Source organism: Rattus rattus, chromosome 3 (genome assembly GCF_011064425.1).
Source record: "Rattus rattus isolate New Zealand chromosome 3, Rrattus_CSIRO_v1, whole genome shotgun sequence".
NCBI classification, from domain to species: domain Eukaryota; kingdom Metazoa; phylum Chordata; class Mammalia; order Rodentia; family Muridae; genus Rattus; species Rattus rattus.
This window is the reverse complement of record NC_046156.1, coordinates 65,299,389-65,319,746: the sequence shown is the minus strand read 5'-3', so window position 1 is coordinate 65,319,746 and position 20,358 is coordinate 65,299,389. Positions and strand designations below refer to the sequence as shown.

General features: G+C 50.6%; 1 protein-coding gene across 6 annotated transcripts in view; it reads right to left on the bottom strand.

Annotated features, from left to right (window-relative positions):
- Positions 1 to 10,631, bottom strand: part of Rhbg (Rh family B glycoprotein) — an 11,388-nt gene extending 757 nt beyond the window's left edge. The window contains exons 1-11 of one of the 6 annotated variants that reach the window (XM_032898099.1): positions 10,370 to 10,631; positions 3,794 to 3,980; positions 3,188 to 3,338; positions 2,935 to 3,082; positions 1,919 to 2,085; positions 1,532 to 1,669; positions 1,267 to 1,400; positions 687 to 808; positions 346 to 351; positions 220 to 305; positions 9 to 116 (exon numbers count right to left, since the gene is read on the bottom strand). In XM_032898099.1, coding sequence (XP_032753990.1) covers positions 220 to 305; positions 346 to 351; positions 687 to 808; positions 1,267 to 1,400; positions 1,532 to 1,669; positions 1,919 to 2,085; positions 2,935 to 3,082; positions 3,188 to 3,338; positions 3,794 to 3,980; positions 10,370 to 10,547 — 1,317 coding nt within the window. In that variant the 5' untranslated portion in view covers positions 10,548 to 10,631 and the 3' untranslated portion in view covers positions 9 to 116. The other 5 variants (XM_032898098.1, XM_032898097.1, XM_032898100.1 and 2 more) reach the window with 5 other exon arrangements.
- Positions 10,632 to 20,358: the final 9,727 nt, after the last annotated feature.

The window sequence follows — 20,358 nt, the reverse complement described above, 5'->3', positions numbered from 1 at the left end:
TNTCATGTTTGCAGCTGTATCGTGATTCTGTTGTGAAGCATAATGCTCATCTTTCTGTGGCCTTCCACATGGGAGGGGCTAGGGGACACTCATCGCATGAAACATGACCTGGAGAACTAGACCATAGAGAGTTTCGGGACGAGGGTGGGTGTGGGAGGGTAGGGATGTTACAGCATCAGGTTTTTTCTTAAAGCCAGATATCAGGAGGGAATGCCTGACCTAGGGGCCAGTGAGCGGACAGCTTCTGTGGAATGCTTTGAACTCCAGGTGAGCTAGGCTTCCTTCCTTCCTTCCTTCCTTCCTTCCTTCCTTCCTTCCTTCCTTCCTTCCTTCCTTCCTTCCTTCTGTCTGCTGCTGCCCAGAAGAGATTTGGGGGAGTTGGGAGTGAGAATTGGCCTCTTTCCAACCGCTGGGGTTGGACTGCCCTCTAGTGGCACAAGGGAGCAGTATAAGAAAGTCAGCCCACAACCCAGAGAGGAGCCCTTCTTCCCTCTGGAGGGTGTGGTCTTACACCCAGCACCTCCTCACTCAGAGGCCATGCTGCTCTCTCATTGGCACAGGCTGGTGTTCTGAGAGGATCTTGGTGGAAGTGAACCTACCTGAAGGACAAGTGTCCCTTGCCCCTTTTCCTGGGTAGCCCTCCTTGGGGCTCTCACCTGACACCCTTCCCAGCTAAAGTCACTCACCTCCAAGGCTGCCACCCACAGAGGCAAACACCAGTGTGACAAACATTCCAAAGAGCTGATACATGGCCTGAGATGTAGCACTGCGCTGACCCTTGGCTATGAGTGGGAACACAGTCTGCAGGCTGAAGGGAGACCAGATAGGGAAAGATGCTTATGGAATAGGGCTGGTCAATGTGACACTCGTGCCTATGGGCAGCCAGAGGGTGTCCAGGGATCCCCAATGTCTCTCACCCAGACCTTTGCTCAGTTAGGCCCACTTCAAGCTCCCTCCTCTCCTAAGCCAGCCAACTCCACAGACTTTTCAGCACCTAGTCAAAGGCCTCTTTAGCCTGCCCTACTCCTAGCTCACCCCAGAGGTCTTTATCTCTTACTGGTCCTGAAGGAGTGCTCGGTGCTCTTGAAATTGTTTACTTAATGGCCATCCATGGCACTGACCAGGAGGTCAGGCAGGGGCAGGTCCTCGGCTCTCACTGTATTGGTGAATGGCCAAATGGGTGGATGAGAACAGATGGGAAGTTTGTTTTTTCTTGGCTCTCAAGGAAGAAGGGAAGCCACTTCAGAGGCATGAGGGAGGACTCACCCATCTCCATAAGCCTCATGGGTGGCCAGCGCAGCCACCAGGACTCCCAGGATGGCCCCCAGTAGCCCTGGCATCCCATGGAGGTTGTGAACACCACATGTGTCTTGCAGTTTAAATCTGGACTCCAGGATAGGCTGGAGGACGGGTGGATAAACAGAGTGGAGAGTCAACCTACTCACCCATATCCAGGACCTGGTGGGGAAGTAGCAGAAGGACTGGGAATCCTGTCACTGGTCCAGGTCCCCGTGCTGAGAAGCAATCATACCGTAAAGAACTTATACCCCAGGGTGGAGACGGTCCCAGCCAGAAAGCCAGCTGCCAGAGCCCCAAAGGGTGTCAACATCATCTCACTTGCTGTCCCCACCACAACCCCTCCAGCCAGTGCTGCATTCTGGATGTGGACCTAAAAGGACAAAAACGGCAAGGTATCTTATTAGATCATCACACCCACACATCCCAGCCACACTCATTACAGTGGCATCTATTACTTCTAGATCCTTCCATCACCCTAGCCACCAACCTTCATATGCTCTCCCCTCCTGATCTAACACCACTCCCCTTCTTGCAGACGGAGGTTCAGTGCTTGCCCCTGGGGACCTCCATACTTAGATGGCTCTTCCCTTTGTCGGGCTGTCCACCCACTTCCCCATACCATGTCCAGTCGTCCATCCCCACTGACAAGGGCAGACAGGGCGAAAGTACTGAGGGTGCTCGCGGTGAGTGAATAGTATGTGTTGACCACTGTCCGATGCTGCCCATCCCCCAGCGCTGTCGGAGCGGAGTTGAAGCTGGGCCAGAAAACCCACAGGAAGATGGTCCCTAAACAAGTGGGTAGCCACGGTGAGCATGCGCTAGTGAGTATCCAGGTCACCAGGGGGCGCTGCACTACAGATCAGTTATTACTAAATTTCCTCACCAGTTCCTGGAAATGATTAAAAAAACACCATCTTCCTACGGTGAGAGTTGAGAGAGTAAGGCCTGTAAATGCCTGCCTCATGGCCCAGCAGGCCTAACAGCTCAGGAAGGGCCTAAGGCAGAGCTCAGTAGAACAACACTTGCCTAGCACATGCCACGCTCTGGCTTCCACCCCAGCATACCGCCTCTCTGAAGTGGGCAAGGAAGTCAAGCTAGCCTTGCTTGTGCAAGAGCAGGAACTGAAGGCCATATTCAACACCCCAAAAGAAACATGAGCTTCGGATGGCAGGCTCGGAGAGCAGAGAAGCCAGAGGCCAGCAGAGGAGGGAACCTGGAGGAAACAGGCCCTACTGCTCCCTGGGGGTGATCCAGGGCCCGATTTCCTATCTGAAAGTGCAGGGTTTGTGGGGCTGTGAGGAGAAGGGGTCCTTAGAGGAAGCAAGCACAGGTGGCCAGGGCCGGCAGGGCCACAGAAGAATACCAACTTTGCAGGGGTGAGGGATGGCTCCACGCATGTAGGCTTTGTAGCCCAGGAAAGTTTCAAGTAGGACTGAGGTGAACTTGGGAAGACCCCAGGGCCTGGTATGGACGTATGTGTACCCCCAGGACTGGGTCATAAGTTAGGGGCAGTGATGAGCGCAGATCTCAGGCCCCTCAGAACGCAAGTAGGAAGGACCCAAAAGATAGCTGGCAGTGCAGAAGACCTTCCTTGGTGCTCTGCAGCTCCTGCCACTTCACCTTAGCGGGCCTCACCGATCATGGCAAAGAGGTCAGAGTTGTAGACAGAGGTCTGGCGGTGCCTGCTCTTCTCCAGCTGGGATCTGTAGAGGACCCGTGAGAGGAACAGCCCGAAGTAGGCCCCAAATGTGTGAATGGTCATGGACCCTCCAGCATCTCTCACCTGGGCAGAAGGGTAGAGGTGGTGAGGCAGCCCCTGCCCTCCATCCACCTCTCCTAAACCAGAGCTGGACTGACCCAGGTCTCACCCACTCCTGGCCAGACTTACCCCCAGGAGACTGAGCAGTATAAACTCATTGACACTAAACAGCACCGCCTCCAGTAGGGCCATTAGCAGCAGCTGGGCTGGCCCAGTCTTGCCCAGAACAGCCCCGAAGGAGATGAGCACAGCGCCCGCACAGAAGTCAGCGTTGATCAAACTGCAGTCACGGAGGGCGGGAGGGGTGGAAGGAAAGTGGTTCTGAAGTGGCTCCGCAGAGGGCATGGTGTGGGGCACGCAGGGCAGGGTGAGGAGAGTCAGTGCTGGGGCACCTCTCCCTGGGTATCCAATGGGTACCACCCACCCTTGGCGAGGAGGGAGGAGGCCTTGTAAAGCAATGGGCTAAGCCCCACCCTAGGTTGAAGCAGCAGCAGGTAGGAGGGGCCATTCTTCACCTGCTGCCTGTCCTCCTAGGAGCTCTGGTGACAGAGGCCTAATGGGATGGATGTGTGAGTACCAGGGACACAGGTTAGACAACGAGAACAGACAGTGGCCTGGAGAGGGTGGTTATGGGGCAGAGGGAAGGTCAGTTGGCAGACCTGAAGGTCAGGACCCGAGCTGGCATTCTTTGGGGAGTGGGGTCTTCAGGGGAGCCAGGGGCTTACTACTGCCCACCTCTCCACGCCAATGTGGATGTGGCCACCATGGAAAGAGTGGAGGAAGCCTTGGAGTAGTGTGGCCCACTGCAGGGTGAAGGTGGCCACGAGGAAGGTAAAGCCCACACTGCTGAAGCCGTACCGCTGTAGAAAGACCATGAGGAAGCCAAAGCCCACGAAGACCATGACATGCACATCCTGGAAGCCTGTGGGTGGGCAGGGCAAGGGAAGGAGAGGCAGCCAAGGGAGTGTCATGAGGCCTGCTCTGGTCTGGCCATGCCCACCAACCAACAGCTACCATACCAGTGCCTGGCTCCTCTTCCCCAGGCATAACAGCCTCCCACCGTGGGCGGCTGAAACAAAGCATTCAGCCTGGAGCAGCAGGGCCAGGCCACCCTTGCTGTCCCTGCTCGAGAAGGAGCTAGAACATCCTGCTCCAGCATCCACTCACCTACCTGACGCACCATCTGCTCACCCGCCCGAGTAGGAAGCTGTCAGTTCTCTCTGCTGCTGCAGACCTGTATCTTCTACACACAAGATTCTCCTTCCTTCCCTGGAAAGTCTCCCTCTCCCTCAGTGTCCAGTGTGTCCACCTTCTCACCTGTCCAGGTATGTGCACGAAGGTGTGTGTGTGTGTGTGTGTGTGTGTGTGTGTGTGTGTGTGTGTGTGTGTGTGTGTGCATGTGTGGTGGTAGATGTGTTCCCTTCCACCATGCTCTGCCTCATACCCAGGGCCGCTCTGTGAACCTAGACCTCACCAACATGACCAGAGGAGACAGCCAGCAAGCCCTGGCATCTGTCCCTCTCTGCCCTCTGTGCTGACACCATGAAGGAACCTTGCTATGCCTGACTTGTGTGCCGAATCTGAACTCAGATCCTAATGCTCACCCAGCAAGCACTTCACCTACTGAGCCATCTCCCTAGCCCCAAGGAAGCCCTTCTTGATGTCTAACTTTCATCTCTCATCTTTCAAATCTCCCTATTTAGAGATTCAAAACAAAAATCATTTACGAATGGCTTTGAATTGTTAACAGGGATTGAGGAGTCCTCCCCCGCTGCAAAGGAATGGAAGGGGCGGGGCTACTGTGCTGTACAGCTCAGTGTAGTGACCCCCCCAACCCCCTACAATGATTTGCATGTCATGCGTCGCCCTCAGGAGAAAGGTCTGTCTTTCTGTTTGTTTCTCTCTATACGTTGAATTTTTTATAAGAAATTCACACTTGCTCTGTTGAGACAGGGTCACGCCGTGTAGTCCAGCTGACCTCAGATGCTGGATCTCCTGCCTCAAATGCCCAAGTGTTGTGCTCATAGCATGGGGGCCACATGTGGGCAGTTTTACTTGAACTGCCAGGCATATCAGTGGGGCTTCTGTACAAGAAGGTGTGAGTGAAGCCTTTTCTGTTTGCTTCCTGCATAAAACGCCAGTACGAATAATACAATTATACTGAAAATAAGATTTATACAAAGAATGTGTTGAGTAATTTGTTAGATAGAGCCAGGGAGTGGAGAGATGGATGGCAGACAAATGCCTTCTGGCCACACAAGCTAGTCTGATGGCCACAGAGCCCACGTGGATAAGGTGACGAGCCTATGATCCTGGCCCTCCTGCGGTGGGAAGGGAAACCGAGATTAGAGAATGGTCTAGCTCAGTCCAGCAGGTCTGCAACAGCTGCATAGGAACAAGAGAGATCTTTCTTCAAAGAAGGTAGAGGGTTAGGCATGATGCTCAATGGCTATACACCTCAGTGGTGCCAAAGAGGCACTGCTCCAAGTTCAGGGGCAGCTAAGGGAGTAAGAGCCTATCTCCAAAAAAAATTTTAAAAAAAATAAAAATAAAAAACTTGAACGGGACTGGAGAGATGGCTCAGGGGTTAAGAGCATTGTCTGCTCTTCCAGAGGTCCTGAGTTCAATCCTTAGTAACCACATGGTGGCTCACAACCATCTGCAATGGGATTGGATGCCCTCTTCTGGTGTGACTGAAGACAGCTACAGTGTACTCATATACATAAAATAAATAAATCTTATTAAAAAATCATGAACAAGGTCAGATGTGGTGGTGCACATCTTTAATCTAATCCTAGCACTGGGGAGACAGAGGTGGGCTGAGCTCTCTGAGCTCAAGTCCAGCCTGGTTTACACAGTGAGTTAGTTTCAGGACAGCTGTGGCTATGTCTGAGTGGAGACTGTCTTTTTTTTTTTTAAGATTTATTTATTTTATGCATAAGAGTACACTGTAGCTATTTTCAGACACACCAGAAGAGGGCATCCAATCCCATTACAGATGGTTGTGAGCCACCATGTGGTTGCTGGGAATTGAACTCAGGACCTCTGGGAGAGCAGTCAGTGCTCTAACCGCTGAGCCATCTCTCCAGCCCCTGAGACTGTCTTAAAAAACAAACAAACCGGAAAAAGCAAAGATAAAACCCACCAGTAGATCGCCCGTGGGAGGGCCCTTTCTGTAAACGTCTGAGGAAAAGGGGCACCACGCCTCTGTACTCTCCAGACCCCCTCCTCTCATACTCTACTTGAGAAATTTCTCTTCTCTAGGGCTTGAGAGATGTCACTTGCCTGAGAATGTCTGTTCCCCACCTGTGAACAACAGATGTGCCAAGCACCTGTGGACAGGGCTCCGGAGTACAGCTGCCACCCAGGAAGTCAGTTCCTGCTCTCAAGGGTGGAGTCCCACTGAGAATCAGAGCCTGTACAGGGAGGCTGCTGCTCTCTGATGAGAACTCACGTTCATGGTGACCTTTTTCCTTGGCCACTTGGGAGCTGTAGCAAGGCTTCGCTGTCATGCATCTACACCCAAGATCCTCTCTTCCGATGTCAAGCTTCGTTTCCCTGCTTGTCTTTCCTCATGCAAGCTCACTATCCAAACTGGCAACCCCAAATGCTCCAGAATCACAAAGTTTTTAAGCATCAGTGTGATGCAGTAGTGGAAAATTCCACACCCACCCACCGTGGGCATCATCCAATGGACTTTATGCAAAACGTGGGCTCACTATAGAGGCTGCATGAAATCTCCTTCAGGCTGTTTGCATGTGTGGTGTATGTTGGGCATCTGTGGATTGCTTGTCTAGACATGAGTTCCACTTATGTGATCACTATGTACACATAAACACACCCCAAACCAAAACACATTTGGCTCCAAGGATTTTCCTAATGATATTCAACTTGTATTCATTTTTGTCATGGATGATCCTGAATTTCTCATAGAAAGAGGCAGATTCTCAGGCCTGTGTTTTGTGCTATTTGATTTTGAGAGGCATGGCAAGCTGAAAGCTGCTACTGAACTTTGGGGTGCAAATAGGATCCCTGAGAGAAGCTAAAGCTTTTGCTGTTCTGGAGCGGAGAACAGGACTAGAGATTTTCCGAGGGCCCATCCCACCTTATGCATAGGTACCTTGCTCACTCCTGCAACTGGGGTCTACAGTCCCATGGGCTTCAGGGAGTGTGGTCTAGAGGCCTCTGGCCTCCATCCACAATGGACTGCCACATCCCCAGTGCCCACTCCTCAGGGGCCACACCTCCAGTGCCCATTCCTCAGGGTCACCCACATCATACACACAACAGAAAAGAAAGACACACTTAGAACTTAGCTAGAGCCTGCATTCTGTTTCTTCTTTCTGTGTTTTGTTTGTTTGTTTGTTTGTTTTTGTTTTAGACAGGGTCTCACTGTCTGTCCTGGAACTGTCCTGGCTCTGGCTGTCCTGGAACTCACTATGTAGACCAGGCTAGCCTAGCACTCACAGAGATCTCAAGTGCTGGGATTAAAGGCATGTGCCACCACATCAGGATAGCTTACAGTCTCTCAGGACTCTCTGTCCTTTCCCCTTGTTCAAACATGGAAGAGAAACTCTTTCTGTTCTTGTCCAAGGACAGAAGGAAACCAAAGGGGGCTGGGTGGCATGCCTCAAAGACCATTCATGCAGGAACTTCTCTCAACTGCTCTGAGCTTGTTTGAAATGCTTCTGTTTGCACTGAAAACTCAATCCCAGCCAGGCATGGGGGCACACACTTGTGATTCTGCCATGCAAAAGGTAGAGGCAGGAGGATGAAAAGTCAAGGGCAGACTTGACTACATAATGAGCCTGAGGCCAGCCTGTGCTTAGGATCCCCAGTCTCAGATGGAACAAATAAAGCCCTCCGGGGTCACCACTGCACTCCATTCTCCTGCTTCCTCCTGACAGGGCAAACCTTTGCCAGAACTAAGACCGTCATTTCAGCATCTCCATACACCTGACCCCGTGACCTTGGACACATGACCCGAGGCCTCTCTAAGCCTCAGGTACTTCCTCTGGAAAGGGTAGCCATAAAGCACAAAGAGGAGGAGAGTGGGAGCTGCCATCTCAGAGCCTCGTCCACCTCAGCTTCCAGAAAACAGGCTGAATCCTCCTAGAGCAGGCCACAGTCCCAGCCCCGACCTCTCCTAAAATAGTCCTGATTCTGCCTGGGCCAAGTCCCTGCTGTAAGTCAGGCCTCTCCCGACAACCTCCTTAGGTTTCTTACAACCCTTCCTCTCACTGGGCTGCTCTCTGGCTCTTTTCCCTTCTTTGAATCACTGGCTTTTCAGAGTAAGAGGCTTGTAGGTGGGGTACGGTGGTTCAAGCGTGTATTCTCCAGTACTTGGGAAACTGAGGCAGGAGGATGATAAGTCTAAGAACTGGTCTGGCTTATACCGTGAGACCCTACCTAAGGGATAAGGTAAGCCTGGGCAACCTGAACACGGAGGGAGCTTCCAGAAGGAGAACGAAGAAGTCTGGCTCTTGGCCAACTCTTTCTGTACCTGGCTGTATGCTCTTGGGTAGGGAGGGGAGTGACCTTCCTGGCTCTCTGTCCACTCTGATCTGAGAGAGGTAGAGCATAGAATTCCGAGGGCCCATCCCACCTTATGCATATGGGGGAGATGGTGGCCATCTCCTGATAGTCCCTTAGGTACCCATGCCCGCAACCTTGGCCAGCCAATACTCACCAAAGACTCTTTTCATCTTCTGAATCAAAGGGTGGTTTCTACCCGCCCTCTGGCCTTGACCCTTTCCTCTGGACACAGAGACAGGTGAGGACCGGGCTCATCAAAGCCACAGGCCTTAGGAACCTCACATCTCCCTCCTGCCTAGCTTTTCCCAAACAGTAGGCTCAAAGTCCACAGAGATCAACACCAGGGCAGGGAGGCAGTAACTCTGCCATGATTCTTTTCCCATGATCCTTGCTGCCCTCTTAGGAAGGAAAGCCCTGCACTGTCTCAGCTGTAGAAGGCAGGAGTCTGGGCTTTGGAACAAACAGGGTTGGAGGCTCTAAGAGAAGCTGTCCCTTGTAGACAGACAACCAAAGCTCACTTCCTTCTCTTGTCTCACCCCCCAGCATCTGTGGACAGTTAGTGGGCAGCAACCTAAGGCCAGCTTTAGGGCTTTGGTTTTGATCCTAGCTTCGGAGGCCTGTGGCTGCCAATCCCTGCTACAACTGGGAATGAACTGTAGAGAAAGGTTGGTTGGTGAGGGGTCTGGTGCTTCCTGCCACAATCCAAAGTCTAACTCAGCCGTCTATGTCCCCATTGCTGGGGCCAGAGCTGGGTGAGGGGGAACAGCCTGCCACCAGCTCAGCTGTAGAAAGTGGGTTCCAATAGCCATGTGCTATATTCGCATGGCCTTCAAACAGAGACATTTTCCCTTACTCCTTTTTGGTGTTTGTTTATTTGTTTGAGATGGGGTTTTGGTAGTTCAAAACCTGATCTCAGATTCACGGTGTGGCTGAGGCTGGCTTTGAACTCCAGATCCTCCTGCCTTCACCACCAGAATGCTGAGATTAGAGGCACAAACCCCCAGCTTCTTCCTGTCACTTGGATGGGGAACTGGAATTAGAGAAGGTTGACTTGGGCAGTAGAGGGAGGGGCAGTTTGCTTGGTCCCAGATGTCCAGTGCCTCAGTTACAACCTTGAAGGAGATGCCGTCTCCATCTGGGGATTAATTTCCCGTCCAGAACCTTGTCGGGAGGCAAATGGTCAGTGGTCAGGGTGTGTGAGTCCTATTCTAGCTGCGTGACCCATGGTAGGTGATAATGGACACACCATAGTCACCTTAAACTGTGAGACGAGCTAATAATGTCCCACTTAGCCCACCTCACGATGGCCTTGAATGGGGCAAACCGGTCCAGTGTCACTCTCAAACCTCGAACACCTGTGCCGAAACCAATCTTCGATGCCTAGACATGTGGGAGTTTGACACCTGACTCTCTGTTATCTTCTCTAGCACCCTCCCTGGCAGTACCACCAAGAGTCTCTTTCCTGTGGTCAAGCTGGACTCCTAGACAAAGGAGCCCCAATAGAAGGTGAGATAGTGGCTAACACTGGACCTACTTACAACTGGATTGAGAGCCCAGCTTCCCTTACTGTGTGACCCTGACTGAGCCTTATCTTTCCTCAGCCTGAGTTAGAGCACGTGCCATCCTCAGCAGTGCCTGGAACTAGTGGGACGCTAGAGAAAGGGGACTGTTTTAAAGCCCTGGCAGTCATCTCGGTGGGAGGAGTACCCACCAACGCCCTTCCTTACACACCCTGGGCTTGGAGTCTCCGCTTCCCACACCCTTGCCCGCACTCACTTGGGTAGCGAAAGTAAAACTCGTTGTCCACGTTACTGTGGTTGCCCCAGTGCCACAGGGCAGCGTCGGTTTCGTGGTTGTAGCGGACAAAGATCGCAAAGAGGAGGGCGGTGGCGCCTTGGAAGAGCAGACACAGCAGCGGCAGGACCAGGCGACGGTGGCGGGGAATGCGGGCCATGAACGCGGTGGCTGTGCTACCCCGGACTCTAGCAGAGCTGTGCTGACTACTGCCACCGCATAGGTGAGGCTCCGCCCCCCGGAGGCCGTGCTTGCTCCTAGGGGAGCCCCACCCCTCAGCTCGAGGTAGGCAAGGACTAGCCCGCCGCCGGTCAGGTCCTGTTTCCCATGGTCCTGCTGAAAGGCACAGGTGATGTGTGAGCTTCCCCAACTGTGCCCCAGCTGCTAGAAGGGTGGTGAGAGGGGAAAAGGTACTCGCCCCCTCAAACCTGGTGGTGTAAGAGAGTGGCATCCAAGAAGCTAGTATCTCTTAAAGGTCCTACTCGGTTGGTTACCTTGCAACGTTAGGACAAGAGACCGAAAAAGTAAGGGCTATTCGACCTTTTCCCTATGGAAGAGCACAGCTGAAAAAGGGAGGTAAGGCAGAGCTCGCAGGATTGGAGGACTAACCAGTCATCTGAGCCCCAACAGCGGGGGTCTCTAGTTATCCCCCCACAATCCGCATTCCCTGGGGAATGGAAGTCTGCAAAGGAAGGAGGCCCTTCCTACAGAACTGTCCATTGCAGTTCTGGCTACAGACTAATAATACTGAGATCTTCCTTTGCCTGGCAGTAGAGGTAAACCAGATGGCCCTCAGAAGCCACTGCCTGTACTGTAAATTGAGCTGAGATTATGGTTCCAGTGAGAGGGGCTGAAAAGTCCACAGCCATGGTCCCTGAAAACTAGCAGGCAGGGACACTGGCATTCTTGGTTCTGAAGCCGGCAGTCCACAGGGGTATTGTCCTTTCTTTCTTTCTCTTTCTCTCTTTCCTTCTTTCTTAAAAGATTTATTCATTTATTATATATAAGTACACCAGAAGAGGGCATCAGATCTCTTTACAGATGGTTGTGAGCCACCATGTGGTTGCTGGGAATTGAACTCAGGACCTCTGGAAGAGCAGTCGGGCTCTTCCCCCCCCCCCCCGGAGCTGGGGACCGAACCTAGGGCCTTGCGCTTCCTAGGCAAGCGCTCTACCACTGAGCTAAATCCCCAACCCTGCAGTGGGGCTCTTAACCACTGAGCCATCTCTCCAGCCCAGGTATTGTCCTTTCTTAGAAATGGGCAGGGGGGTTGGGGATTTAGCTCAGTGGTAGAGCGCTTGCCTAGGAAGCGCAAGGCCCTGGGTTGGTCCCCAGCTCGAAAAAAAAAAAAAAAAAAAAAAAAAAAAAAAAAAAAAAAAAAAAGAAATGGGCAGGGATGGTAGGACAGCATGCTAACCCTCTGCTGATTGCCCACTGCTCCTTGTCCAGTTCTTCCATTGTCTCAGCAGGCACCTGAGCCTCTGCCCCTGCCCTTGTGTGGACTTGGGAGGACACCTGGATTCTAGCTGTCCAGTTTCCTGTGCTAAGAGTCCAGCCAGGCACATGAAAGACCAGAGATCAGTCTCTGGTGACACAGCTCCCAGCTGGTCTGTATGAGCCCTGTCCAGAGACTTTCTTTACTCCTCAGGCAGCAGGAAGGGTAAGCATAGATAAAGGCTCAGCATCTATGGGACACCCCCAGGGGGCATCTCCTGTCCCAGGTGTGTCTCCTGAGCCCTGCTTGGGGTCACCAGCTGCTTGGGTTGTTGCAGTAGGTCAAGACGGGCTCTGGGAGGGAACAGCCTTCTATGCCTCCAGAATTAGAGAAAGGGGAAGAGTGAGCTCTGGTCTGATTCTGACCTTTTTTTTTTCCCACGTGGAGAGGTTTAATGAGAGAAGAGAAGAGGAGGCTGGCCATGGGCACATGGAGGGAAGAGGGGGAATGGGGAGAGAAGGGACAGGGACAAAGGGGGCACCAGAGGAGGAAGAGCGAGAAAGAGCAAGAGCTCTGACCTCCTCTTACCTCCAACTTCATCTCCAACTCCTCCAGGGCCCAACCTCCCCCTTTTCTCTTCTTCATTCATTCACTCGATAAGTACTAAGGCAGTGTCTACCCTGGACTAGGTCCTAGGGTTGAAACCAGATATTCTGATATAAGGATATAACAGGCTCAGGCCTCGGAGGCCCCAGTCTAGCAGTCACTGAGTCAGGGAGGACTTTAGAAGTTCTCTGGAAAGGCATGAGCTGGGCCAGCATATGGTCAGCACATGGCACATTCACTCCCTTGTAAGGTGCGCCCTTGAGGTGTTAATACTATGTGACAGACACCAGCCAGTCTTCTTTCTGGTCCAATAGAGCGAGACCCTGCGGACCTTCCCTAAGGCTCCCCTGCCAATCTGCTTCCTAGGAAGACTCTCCAGCCCACCACCCATCAAGCAGGAGTCCTGGCTCTTTTGATCACCTGTTGAGGTCCAGCCCTTGGTCCCACTCCTGTGATCCTGTGGGGCGATGGGCTTCAGGCCTCACTCCTGCAACTGCAGACCTCTGAGGCACATCTGTATCACCAGTCTCTGTTCTGTCTAGTCCTGAGGTCTGCCCAATCTTTGACTTTCCATCTCTGGCTTCCAGTCATGACCAGCCAAGCATTTAAAGCCAAAGGGAGTTGGTGTCTCCTGCTTGCCCGGGCCTGGACTGTGCAGGTTGGCCCCGGAGAATCGAGTATCTGGGGTTACTGAATAACTCAGTGTTGCTCCAGGATGCTCTCCACCAAGGCCACCTGCTTCTTCTCCCTGCTGCCTTGGTTCAGGGTTCTAGGAGCTGTCGTTCCTACTCTCATTGACCATCTCCAGTAGGTTTAGTGGGCAAACACGAGAATCAGCAAAGCTACAATTATACAGACACCTCACCATCCCTTCCCTCTCTCCCCCCCTCCCTCTCTTCCTTCCATCTTCATATCTATACTGTATGGCCTCAGGCATATTATTGAGGGCCCTTTGGGCCCCAGTTTCCTTGTCTGCGAGTGGGAATAATAACATTTCCCACAAGGACTCCAAATAATTCCTATAGATGGCTGGCATTTGGCAAGCATCCCACAGATGTGGTGATTATTTTCATCTGACTGGCTAAGCAAGGTCAGTAAATGGGTCACTAGCTTCAACACTGGGGAAAGAAGCAGAAGCTGGGCAGATACTGCCCCCCCTACCTGCAGACAGCAGGAGCTGGGAGCCTTGGGGACTAGGATAGGCATACTCCCCTGCTCCCACTGTCTTTTCTTTGGAGACAAGGTCTTGTGTAGCTCAAGCTGGCTTCGAACTTGCTATTTAGTGGAGGGTGGCCTTGGACTTAGGATCCTCCTATCTCCACTTCCTAGCACTAGGGTCCCAGGATCCCAGGCATAAGACTTCACATCCCTGAATTGTTTGTTTGTTTGTTTGTTTGTTTGTTTGTTTTTTAAGACAGAGTCTCACTAGGTAGCCCAGGCTGGCTTCCAACTGAAGGCAATCCTCCTGCCTCAGTCTCCCACGTGCTGGAATAAAAGGTATGTGGTAACATGCCAAGTACACACAGTTCTTCTTTTTTTTTTTAAAGATTTATTTATTTATTATATATAAGTACACTGTAGCTGTCTTCAGACACACCAGAAGAGGGCATCAGATCCCATTACAGATGGTTGTGAGCCACCATGTGGTTGCTGGGAATTGAGCTCAGGACCTCTGGAAGAGCAGACAGTGCTCTTAACCACTGAGCCGTCTCTCCAGCCCTACACACAGTTCTTAAGCAGTTTAGGCAAAGGAAGAACTTTCATTCAACAAACACATATCGAGTACTTACTGTGTGCCGGCCACTGCATCAGACCTTGGGGACAGAACAGAACAAGGTCTGGCTCGTGCCCTGGGCAGGACCTATCAGGGGAGCTGAGCAGACGAATCATAGTCCAAAGTGCTGTGATGGAGAGGCACTCCTAACCTGGGACTCGGGTCAGAGGAAGCAATGCCTGTGGGGAAACCTGAAGGGCAGTTCCTTTTTACCCCAGCCCTCTCCTGTGAGAACAGCGAACACGCTGTGCGGGAGAGCTCATCTCTTCCCATGTTCTACCTGGATGAACCCCAGACTTCAATCTTGCCCAAACCAGCAGCCACTGTGCCACTGTCCAAAGTGAGCTGTCACATGAGTACTGTCACTTACATATGACATATTGAAGCAAGGCAGGACAAAAATTAATGGCTATTTCTCTCCAGAGGTTTTCCATGTTAGCCTCTGTTAAGTTTGCCATGGGACTTTAGGGAGATGGCTTAGGCAGTGAAAGTGCTTGCCTTAGGTCCCAGAAAGAAGCCTGATGTGTGTGGGGGGCGGGGGCCGGGGGGGAGAGTGGACATCTTTAAAGCCAGCACTGTATAGCAGATGAGGGATGGGGACAGAAAAAGCATCCGGAACTCACAGACTGGACAGAAAGAGTAAGAAACGACCGGCCTCAGCAAAGTGGAAGGAGACACCAGACCCCCGAGATGCTCCTGGCCTCTCCATGCTCATCCTCACACAGGTGCACACAGACAGAAATACAATTTTTTGAAAAAGTTTTCCTGAGTCAGATTACTTTCTGAATTATGCTTAACTGTAAAATACCCTGGGGAAAGAACTTTTTCATTTATTTCTTCATTTACCACCTTTTCGTATCTTGTTTGTGTCTTCTTCTCTTCCCTGTTTATTTCTTCATTTAATACACTCCATTTGAATGCTGCCACATGTTGGGCGTTGGGCTCAAGTCCTGGGAGATTGTCTCCACACTCAACACAACTAAACACAACTGCTTTGCTGAGTTTTCCGGAGGAAGCTGAACAAGAGTGGATCAAGCTTCTAAGGTCCAACAGTGACCCTGATTTCGTGGTAAAGGGGCCATCGAGATGGCTCAGGAGGTGAAGGCTTGCTGCCAAGCCTGGAGGATGGCCTGAGTTCAATCCCTAGGACTCACATGAGGAATGAAGAGAACTGACTCTCATAAGCTGTCCCCTGATCTCCACAAATACACTGCACATACGATAAGGTAATGTATATATATTTTTTAATTTAAAAAAGAATAGCCCAAACTAGTCTAAAAACTAAAGGCATATTAAATGTAAGAGCCTTGTGTTCCTGCTGGGGGTGCTGTGGTTGATGCCTGAGCAGGAGAGTACTTTCAAAGGCAGCAGCTGCACATGGGAACCAGCATGACCTGAAATGCCAGGGACAAAAACTGGACTCAATCTGAGTAAAATGCCAGGCACTTCGCTGACTGTGGTTTGAGCCTCAGTCTCCTGGTTGCTATAAGGAGAGACTGATAGGTATAACCTCACAGGCCTTGTCGATGGACTGGTGACCAAAGCATTGCCTGTTACTCATGCTATTGAAGAAAGCTGTTGGATGGCTGTTTCTTCTCATTTCTCCTCCTGTTAGCTTGTTGGGGCATGGACAACTGGGCCTGTTTTGTTTTGGAGACTGGGTCTTACTATGTAGCCTTGGCTGGCCTGGAAGTCACTATTTAGACCAGGCTGACCTTGGGTTCAGAGATCTGCCTGCCTCTGTCTCCCGAATGCCAGTTTTGGGAGGTTTTGTTTGTTTGTTGTGTTTTTTGTTTGTTTGTTTTTGTTTTTTTTTTTTTGAGACAGTGTTTCCCTGTGTAGCCCTGGTCGTCCTGGAACTCACTCTGTAGACCAGGCTGGCCTCAAACGCAGAGATCCGTCCCTTTTACATCTTCCCAAGTGCTGGGAATAAGGGCGTGCACCACCACGGCCCTGCTCTACTGTGTTTTCTAAGGGTAGGGAGGAGGTGCTGGGAGCCTTCTTCTATAACTGAATCCTAAATATTTATTTAAATCTTATAAACACCTGCTACTGCTGAACATAGGTTATGTCCAGCTTAGCTATTAGTTTTGAACAACCACAGCTGACCCAAGGTTCTCTGGTTCTTTCAAGGATCAGTTTTATCACCAAACCCATCAAACTCTCCCTACTCTGAACATGTGAGGAGAGCTATGGTCCATCTCACCCCATTCCTCAGCCAGGCACTTTTATACCTGGCATTCTTTGCTGTCTGTCCTAGACCAGCCTCTCCCTTAACTTAAGTAGCAATACTTTTTTTTTTTGAGACTGAGTCTCATGTAGCTCAGGCTATCCCCAATTGGCCTTCAATTCTTTTGGTTTTTAAGAGTGGCCCTTACTCTTGTTTATGTGTTTCTTTATGAGTATGAGTGCTCTGTCTGTGTGTACACCTGCATACCAGAAGAGAGCATCAGATCCCTTTAGAGATGGTTGTGAGCCATCATGTAGTTGCTGGGAAATGAATTCAGGACCTCTGGATGTTCTTAACCAATGTTCTTTTTTTTTTTTTTTTTTTTTTTAAGAATTATTTATTTATTATATATAGGTACACTGTAGCTGTTCAGACACACCAGAAGAGGGCATCAGATCTCATTACAGATGGTTGTGAGCCACCATGTGGTTGCTGGGATTTGAACTCAGGACCTTTGGAAGAGCAGTCAGTGCTCTTAACCACTGAGCCATCTCTCCAGCCCCCTTAACCAATGTTCTTAATCCCTGAGCTATCTCACCAGCCCAGCCTTGAATTCTTAATCCTCCAGTATACTCAGTGCTGGGATGAGCAGGAGCCTCAAACTCTGCAAGAGTGGTGGTCTTTTGATGAAGGTCTCCCTTCTCTGGAAAAGGGAACGATCAAGTAGAAATGTCCCTTATATATGGTTCCTTACATATGGACAGGAATTAATCTCTACTCAAGGCCCACCAACGAGCGTGGAGGCGGGAGGATGTGTGATGCAGGAGGGGAGGTCTGGCCAGAGCTGCTGGCTCTGAGCAGCTGGTAGCCACCAAGCATGAGAATTGAGCTTGGCCTCTGTGGTGCACAGCCAGTGCCACGACACCCTCTCAGGGCCTTTCTTCTGGCAGCTTGGCTCGCACAGAGGGCACCAAGATATGAGGGCCTGTGAGATCTGTGTCCCAATTCCTGCTGCTTGAGACGGCCTGACAGATGGCCAGGGAAGCGGGTCCCAGCAGGCGGACAGCACTGCTCCTGCGGTGAGGTGTGCAACCTCCATTCCACACAGGTGAGGCGTGGGATGTGTGTATGGATCCAGCAGAGGCTCTGAGGTCCACCTTCTGCCACCTGAAGGCAGCCACCTCACAGATCCTAGGCCTGCAGTAGATACACCTCACCCAAGGCCAGAGAGCATCCACCCCAACCCCCAAAGGGGGAGAAGGTGCAAACTCAGCAAGGCCTGTGTTCTCGTTCTCTCTTTCTAGTAATTTATTTTTTTTAATATGTATTTATTATGTATACATCATACAGCTTTCTGCCTGCATGTATGCCTGCAGGCCAGAAGAGGGCATTGGATCTCAATATGGATGTTTGTGAGCCACCATGTGGTTGCTGGGAATTGAACTCAGGACCCCTGGAAGAGCAGTCAGTGCTCTTAACCATTGAGACATCTCTCCGGCCCGACTATATACTCTTTTTTTTTTTTTTTTTGGTTCTTTTTTTCAGAGCTGGGGACCGAACCCAGGGCCTTGCGCTTGCTAGGCAAGCGCTCTACCACTGAGCTAAATCCCCAACCCCAACTATATACTCTTAATGACTATTTCATCACCTTCTTTTTCCATTTCTTTGTTTCAGTTTAAGACAGACTTAGTAGTGTAGGCTGGTGGCTGTTGGGGTAAAAAATAAAAAATGGCTTCTTTTATCCCGAGCTAGCCAGCACCCTAGGGCCACATGGCATATGCGGGATGTTTTCATCTCAGTCAGCAAAGCATCTCACCTGCTAAGCTCCATCCCATCTCACACTGCTGACAGCTACTTTCTGAGCCTGGCATCAATCTCACTACCCGTCTAGTTCCCAAGGTGGGTTGCTGCCACACCAGTTTCATACAGAGACCGCCTATCTCATGGCTCTCTTACTGTGGACATTTCCAGCATCCACCCCTTGGTCCCAAGGCAGCTACCCTCTAATAACTCTCTGCCTCTGCTCTGTTTACATTCCCAACAACCATCCCCTAATAGTTATGGTATAAACTCCCAACAACCCATTAAAATCAAAACTCAGCAAACTACAAGCCAACAATCAGATTTATATGTTAAATTCTCAATCCACAATACATCCACACAATAAAATCACAACCAATTGATGAGGATATAAACTGCCCACCTAGATAAGATAAATTTGCCTACAGAAATCCATCCCAGCTACCTTGGCAATTCAAGACCACCCAGAAGTGGTTATCCTTCTCTGTCTCCATCTTGATTCTCTTTCCTTCTCCTTCTCTCCTGCCTTACAAAAGCTTTGTCCCCACCTTATATTTTACTGTCCAATCATGGCCCTGACCTAACTTGTGCCAGCCCTCATCTGCGTATAGACATCAACCTACAGGTGGCTTCCCTGCCTGTATCTCCAGCTCCAGGGAACTGGATGCTCTCTTTTGGCTGGCATACCGTGTACACACACACACACACACACACACTCACACACATACACACACACACACATTCACACACTCACACACACACTCACACACACACACACACACACTCACACACACTCACACACACACACACACATACACACTCACACACACACACACACACACACTCACACACACACGCACACACACACACACACACACACTCACACACACACACACACACACACATACACACACTCACACACACACACACTTTAATGACCAGATGTGATTTCAAGACCAGTGTAGTTCACACAGGGGTTTCCAGGATATCCAGGACTACATAGAAAGACCCTGTCTCAAAACAAACAAACAAAACAACAAAAGTCCCTCTGTGCAACCTCCCTGGCTCTGCCTCCTGGGTGCTGGGATGACAGTCCTGTTCCACTTCACTGTTTTCCCCTCAAAGTTGTATGTAACATTATCTTTCTCACCATCAATAACAGGAGAATAAAAAACAATCCTGCCACTGTGGGGTGATGCACACCTGTGATCCCAACCAATAATACTCTGGGGCGAGGCAGCCAGATTAAGCATTGGAAGCCAGTGTGGGCTACAAAGTGAGACACTGTCTCAAAACAAAACACCAAACCCTGACTTTCACTAATGTAAACTTTTTTTTTTTTTTTTTTTTTTTGGTTCTTTTTTTCGGAGCTGGGGACCGAACCCAAGGGCCTTGCGCTTCCTAGACAAGTGCTCTACCACTGAGCCAAATCCCCAACCCACTAATGTAAACTTTAATCATTAAAAAATAATTATGCTGGGTATGGTGGTCTGCGTCCTTAGTTCTAGCACTCTGGAGGCAGAGGCGGGAGCATCTTCATGAGTTCAAGGTAGCCTGGTCTACATAATGGGTTCCAGGACACGAAGAACCCACATAGTGAGACCCTTTCTCTAGAAACAAAAATTTGACTGAGTTTGGGATGCAGTGAAGTTGGTAGAATGTTTGCTTGAAGCCCTGGGTTTGATCTGCAGCAATGAACAAAGCAGGGGTGCTGGCTTACACTGCAATCCCTGCACTCGGGAAGTAGAACCAGGGCAATCAGGAGATCAGGGTCATTTTCAGCCACATAATGAGGTCAAGGTCAGCATGGGCTATAAGAATTCTTATCGAAATAAAAATAATTGTACCATTTTAAAATGCATCACTCTTTGAAACTGGCGCTCAGGCTTTTTGCAAGACTGACTCCCATCAAGTAGCTTGCAAATGTCGGATGATGGAAAATTCCAGAAGAGCCTGTCTTCAGAAGGGAGAAGAAGGTTGGGCCAAGGAAGAGACAGCCAGAAGCTCCTTGGAGCTTGCTGGAGAACTTTCCAGAATACTGAATCTTTCCACCTAATTCTCTTCCAAGCTCTGGATCCAGTTAACTACACATCCGAGGTGGCAATGGCGAGGAGCTAGACTGGGGTGTAGACAGTTGGAGAGTGTAAACGAACTGTGTGGTCATGGGAGGCCTAGGCTGGGAAGGG